Below are 6,248 nucleotides of genomic sequence, written 5' to 3'. Positions count from 1 at the left end.
ATAACAAAATGACAACATAAAAAAGGACAACTTAACCTTGTGGTGAACTACGATGATTTTGTGTAAAAAATGCTTTATAACCACACAATCCGTCATCAAATTTCGGGGCTTTTCATCAATCTGTAACAAGAAAACACAACCTGAGATCACATATACAGAAACCCAACACTACAAATGAGTCAAAGAACTTTGAGAATGAGAAATGTTAAAAAAATTAAGTGTGTGTGTGTGTGTGTGTGTGTGTTGTGTGTGTGTGTGTGTAAATCCAGGGACTCTACATAACCATCACTTCTTGAATTAGAATACCTTTTTATTTATTTATTTATTTATTTTATGTATGAGTATAATGCCTATATATATAAGTGCACCCATGTTATGTAGTGCTCACAGAGGTCAGAAGAGGATGTCGGCTCCCTTGGAACTGGAGTTACAGACAGTTGTTAGCCACCGTATGGGTGGTGGGATTCAAACTCGGGTCCTCTGCAAAAGCAGCCAGGGCTCTTAACTGCTGAGCCATCTCTCCAGCCCAAGAGTACCCTTTTCATGGAATTGTAAGAGACACATGAACAAAGATCAGTGTAAACCTACAACATCAAAACTGCCTTTCAGAACAAATCTGAAAGTAATTCAGACTAGATAGAGCTGAGAAGAGTAATTCTCTTTACTACTCTACTGTGCTTTGGGACAATCTGTATTAAGCCTCTGAGGGGAAGCTCTGGGGAGATGCCTCAGTCAGTAGAGTGCTTGCCTTACAAACCTGAGTACCTGACTTTGATCCCTAGAACTAACATTAAAAAATAAAAACAGCACCAGGCATGTAGAGACAGATGGATCACCGGGCAAGTTCCAGTCAGTAAGAAACTCTAACACACACACACACACACACACACACACACACACACACACACACACACTCAAAATCCCAGGGTGGACAGTATGCTGAGGAATAATACCTGATGTTAACCTCTGGCCTCTATAGGCACATGCATATACATGGAGATGCACATGTGCGTGCAGAGAAACAAAAGAGAAGACACTAAAAATAACCCATTTTAAAAATATCAACTGACTCATCCAAAATATTTACCTAGAAAGAAAAGTTCTAGGAGGTGGGGGTGTGGCTCAGTTGGTAAAGTGCTTGCCTAGCATGCACTAAGCCCTGGGTTCTATCTCCATGCCACAAAAGCTGAACTCAATGACATACACCTGCAATTCCAGCGCTGGGAGATGGAAGCACAAGGATCAGAAGTACAAAGTCACCTTTGGCTGAATGGCGAGTTCAAGTCCAGCCTCTTTCACTTACATCATGGCCCAAAAAAGGTAAAAGAGAGAAAGAAGAAATGAAAGGAGGAAGGAAGGAAAGAAGGAAGGGAGGAAGGAAGGAAGGAAGGAAGGAAGAAGGAAAAAGGAAGGGAGGGAGGAACAGAGGAAAGAAGGGAGGAAGAAAGGAAGGAAAGAGAGGAAGGAAGGGAGGGAGGGAGGAAAGAAGGAAGGAAAAGAGAAAAAGAAAAGCTATAGTATAAAAAGTTCAAAAGTTATAAAACTTATGTTCTGGTATTAGCTCCATAAAAATAACTAATCATGCCGGGCGTGGTGGCACACACCTTTAATCCCAGCACTTGGGAGGCAGAGGAGGCGAATCCCTGTGAGTTCAAGGTCAGCCTGGTCTACATAGTGAGTTCCAGGACAGCTGGGGCTACAGGGAGACCCTGTCTCAAAAAGACCAAAATAATAATAATAATAATAATAATAATAATAATAATAATAATAAGTAATCATGGGAAAAAAACCCACTTAGCTTTGGGCCTCATCACCTAGCTGCAAACAAGGCTAAAATCTGCACAGGTGGCTGGGCAGATGGCTCAGTTAAAGTGCATGCTACACAAGCATGAGGACCTGAGCTCAGATCTGCAGCACCCATGTAAAAGTCAGGTGGTGGTGGTGTGCAGCTGTAATCCCAGGGCTGGGGAGGCAGAGGTGAGGATTCCAGGGGCTTGCTGGCCAACCAGTGTGGCCTATCAGGGAATTCCAGGCCAAATGAGAGACTCTGTCTAAAGAAAAAGATGGAGATGCTAAGGACTCTATACACATGCACATCCATGCATCCTATACATACACATGTGCATCCACACACATACATGAACACACAAACAAAAAAAGCCCTACATGAAAATACTTGAATGAAAGAATAAAGATATAACCTGCCGAAGATAGAAAATTTAAGACAGTTCAAGGCATGTTGGATGCCTGCTAAGTGATAAGCATTATGTAGACTCTCTATATATTACCTCAAAATAATTTTTTAGTTATTTATACTTTCAATTTGTGGATTACTTGTTAAAGAGCAGCTTGGATAATTTGGACAGTTTATCTATGGCCACTCAGCTCTTCAGTGACAGAGACTAAATTGACTCTAAGGTTTTCTAGTACCAATTGTCCAGGCCTTTTCCAATACACTCTCCTGAACACATTACTGAAAATCAAAGATTTGCCATTGAATGATGGTTTTCTCTATTCCAGGAGTGCTAAAGTATCTTATTTATATTAACTCATTTCACCCACAGAAAGCTTACTAAGAATTTAGAGTCCACATTTTGTAAATGAAAAAAATCAAGGAGATTAAACAATTTGTCAATTAGGATGCAAACTTTCATTACTAAGGACTTTCATACTTAACTCACTAACCTTAACACAGTGCCCCCACCAACCAAAGTTAGAAACAGCCTCCTACAAAATAAGTAAGTCCAGTAAAAATGAATATACTGAAAACAGAATTAGAAGTTCTCACAGCTGAATAGAAGAGAAAGTTATTAGTGGCTTGGAAAGTACAGAATCATGTAATCTAGGCATGTTCTTATCAGAGGAAAGTGGTCTCTGACTTCAAAAATCTCCTGATACAATAAAGAAGAACTACGTAAAGATAAAGGATAATAACCTATGATAATATTTTAATGAAACCACTGAAAAAGATGTTAAGGACCATGCAATAGGTGGAGATTATTAAAAAACTAGAAAAATATTTGACCAAAATATTAGAAAAAATGGACAGGGGACTGTTAAAACTTCTATCAACGAGCCTAGGTTTTCCATGCTTACAGCAGCAGTAATTAAATAGAAACTACAGTTCTGCGCTACACACAGCTGTCACATCATTCAAAAACATTTAGGCTAGAATGTTTAAACAGTAGGAAAGCAGTGGAATTTTAAATCATTTTCTGTACTGACATTTCTAAAACAAATTCTTGGAACAGTTTCAAATCTCTGTAACCTTGGTAATTCTAGGGTGCATCACAGAGCAGACTAATTATATCTAACAGTAAGACAACCAATTAAGGGAGAGATCATCAAACAGCTCTGAGAGAAGGGCAACAATTAATAATGATAGCTACCAATTACTGAACATCTGCTACGTGCCAAGTATTTATGTGGAAGCAGGAAATATGCCCATTTTATAGAAGTGGATCACAAAACTCAGTAAGTTAATAGATTTGTCCGCCTTCACTAGTAACGTGGCATCACTGTGATTCAAATCTGTATCTGACTTACTCCAGAGTCCAAACTCCACTATGTGGTGCTGCCTCCCCAAGATAGCCCATTTTCTGTGCATACAGCCAGCTATGTGGACAGGGCACTAAATACTCCATCATTTTTATCATGGAAAAATGACAAGCAATAGTCACATGACTACTCAATATATGCATTTATTTATTCATTCACAAAATAATAATATAACTACTATGCATATATATTGGGCCTATAGAACAAATGAGACAATTATGAATTAGTAGAGTTCATAGTGAGTAGGAGAAAGAAATAATTCATATGACAATGCAAAATTTTATGAATTAGATATTTGAGGTTCTAAAGGAACACAAGACAGGGACTGCATCTAGTTCAGATCAGAAACATGAAGTGAGTTAGGTCAACAGAGACTAGTAAGCAGCTACTTTTAAGAACTAGTCAAAGAATTATGACAGAGGGGGAGGAAAAAAGGACAGACAGACAGCTTTTTACATTTGTGTGTTAGAATCTCGACACCCTGGATCAGCAACACCTACAGAAACAGTGAGCTTACTTATGTGCTGATAAGAAAAATAGAGGCTGCCAGTCCTCGACAACAGGAACCATGATTTACCTGAGCTTGGTGGCACACACCTGTAATGTCAGCCCTGGGGAGGCAGAGGCAGGAGGCTCAAAAGTTCAAGGTCATCCTTGAATTCAGGACCAGCTTGGGCTACAAGAGATTGTTTTTTTTTTGTTGTTGTTGGTTTTTTTTTTTTTTTTTTTTGAGACAAGGTCTCCCTGTAGCCCAAGCTGTCCTGGAACTCACTAAGTAGACCAGGCTGGCCTTGAACTCTCAGAGATCTCCACCTCAGCCTCCCAGCAAGAGAGATACTTTCTTAAAAAGAAAAAGATATGTCTGATTATACGCTAGAAGTTTAAAGTTTTTTACTGATGTATACTAATTATACATAATAATGGTTTTATTATGACTTTTTTTTTGTCTTTTTAAGACAGGGTCTCAGCTGGGAGTGGTAGTGCACACCTTTAGTCCCAGCACTCGGGAGTCAGAGGCAGGTGGATCTCTGTGACTTTGAGGTCAGCCTGGTCTATGTAGCGAGTTCCAGGCCCACTGGGGCTATAGGGAGACCCTATCTCAAAAAGACAAAAAAAAAAAAAAAAGACAGGGTCTCCCTGTAGCCCCAGCAGGCCTGGAATTCACTCTGAGGACCAGGCTGGCCTCAAACTCACAGAGATCTTATTTACATGAGCATGGGCAACTCATCAGTGGCTATACCACCGAAGGACCTATCTTTTCCTTTCCCAACCACCATTAATGGCCTATAGAGCATCACAGAGTGGTGGGACTTCATGAGCCCCTCCCTAGAAGTTTATTTTCAGACAGGAACTAATGTAGTCATGGGTCATGGACTACTTCTCAGAAGAAAGCGTCAGTCTCTCTCTCTCTTCTTCCTCTCCCTCTTTGGTAGATATAGATGGACAAATGATGATGACAGATAGACTGCGTACATGCTTATGTGCAAAGATAGAAGTATATGGATGTGTTTGTGCATATGTGTTTGCATACGTATATCTATGCATATCATCATTTAGCACTATTTCAAAATAAGTATAAAACTGGATAAAGTTCTTAAGGTCTTGTAAAATCAGACTGTTTTGGAGGGACGTTACCCAGCCTAAAGAACCTCTAGATGCAGGACCAAACAGTATCTCATTTTTGTTTTGTTTTGTTTTTTTTTTGAGACAGGATTTCACTATGCAGCCCTGGTTGACCTGGAACTCCCTATGTAGACCAAGCTAGCCTTGAACTCAAAGAGATCCACCTGCCTCTGCCTCCTGGGTGCTGAGGTCTGCTCTACGACACTTGACTCCAGTATCTCTTTTACTTTTATTTATTTCATTGTTTCTGGTTTATTTTGAGACAGGGTCTCATTATGCAGCACTGACTAGCCTGGAGCTCACTGTAGACTAGGCTGGCCTCAAACTCACAGAGATCCACCTGCCTCTGCCTTCTGAGTCCTGGGATTAAAAGTGTGTGCCACCATGCTTGGCCCCAGTATCTAATTTTTTTTTTTTATTTTAAGTGTATGTGTGTATTGCCTGCATGTAAGTAAGTGCACCCGTGTTGTGCAATGCCTGTGGAGGACAGAAGAGGCTGTAAGATCCCCTGGAACTGGAGTTATGGACAGTTGTTAGCTGCCATGTGGGTGCTGGGATTCGAGCACAGGTCTTCTGCAAGATTCAGTCAATGTTCTTAACCACTGAGCCATCTCTCCAGCCCCCCAGTATTACATTTAAAAAATTATTTATTATTATCCTCCTGCCCTCAGGCCTCTCTTGGGGTAAGTCTATCACGCAGCCCTCCGCGCCTTGACTCCCCCAGCCGCATTCACCCTTCCATCTCCCCCGCTGTTCTCTACTCCTAGTTTGGGCCCTGTGCCATTCCTAGTCTTGGGGCCCCAGACACCTGGGGAGCCAGTGCTGCTTCCTGATCCTTTTCACCTGGACCGGCTTGGTGCCTTCCTTGGGCCCCAGGAGCACTGCTTCTGGACCTGGCCCCGCCCTCACCTCTCTCGGCTTCCCTGGACCTGCACCACCCGCTAACTCTCCTGGCCTGCTCTCCTATCCTCAGGCCTCTTGGAGTGGGTCTATTGCGCAGCCCTCCGCGCCCTGACTCCCCCGGCCACATTCACCCTTCCATCTCCCCCGCTGTTCTCTGTTCCTAG

The 6,248-nt window shown here is 41.7% G+C and overlaps 1 protein-coding gene across 14 annotated transcripts in view; it reads right to left on the bottom strand.

Annotated features, from left to right (window-relative positions):
- Positions 1-6,248, bottom strand: part of LOC103725603 (RNA-binding protein 14) — a 225,448-nt gene that overhangs the window by 57,630 nt on the left and 161,570 nt on the right. For 12 of the 14 annotated variants that reach the window (XM_029558546.1, XM_029558536.1, XM_029558537.1 and 9 more), the window contains one exon: positions 37-120. The exons of the other annotated variants lie outside the window; for them this stretch is intronic. In XM_029558546.1, coding sequence (XP_029414406.1) covers positions 37-120 — 84 coding nt within the window. The remainder of the gene's footprint in view (positions 1-36; positions 121-6,248) is intronic. 14 annotated transcript variants of the gene reach the window in all.

Source organism: Nannospalax galili, unplaced genomic scaffold (genome assembly GCF_000622305.1).
Source record: "Nannospalax galili isolate Female #2095 unplaced genomic scaffold, S.galili_v1.0 scaffold89, whole genome shotgun sequence".
NCBI lineage: Eukaryota > Metazoa > Chordata > Mammalia > Rodentia > Spalacidae > Nannospalax > Nannospalax galili.
This window is presented reverse-complemented; position numbering and strand designations above follow the sequence as displayed.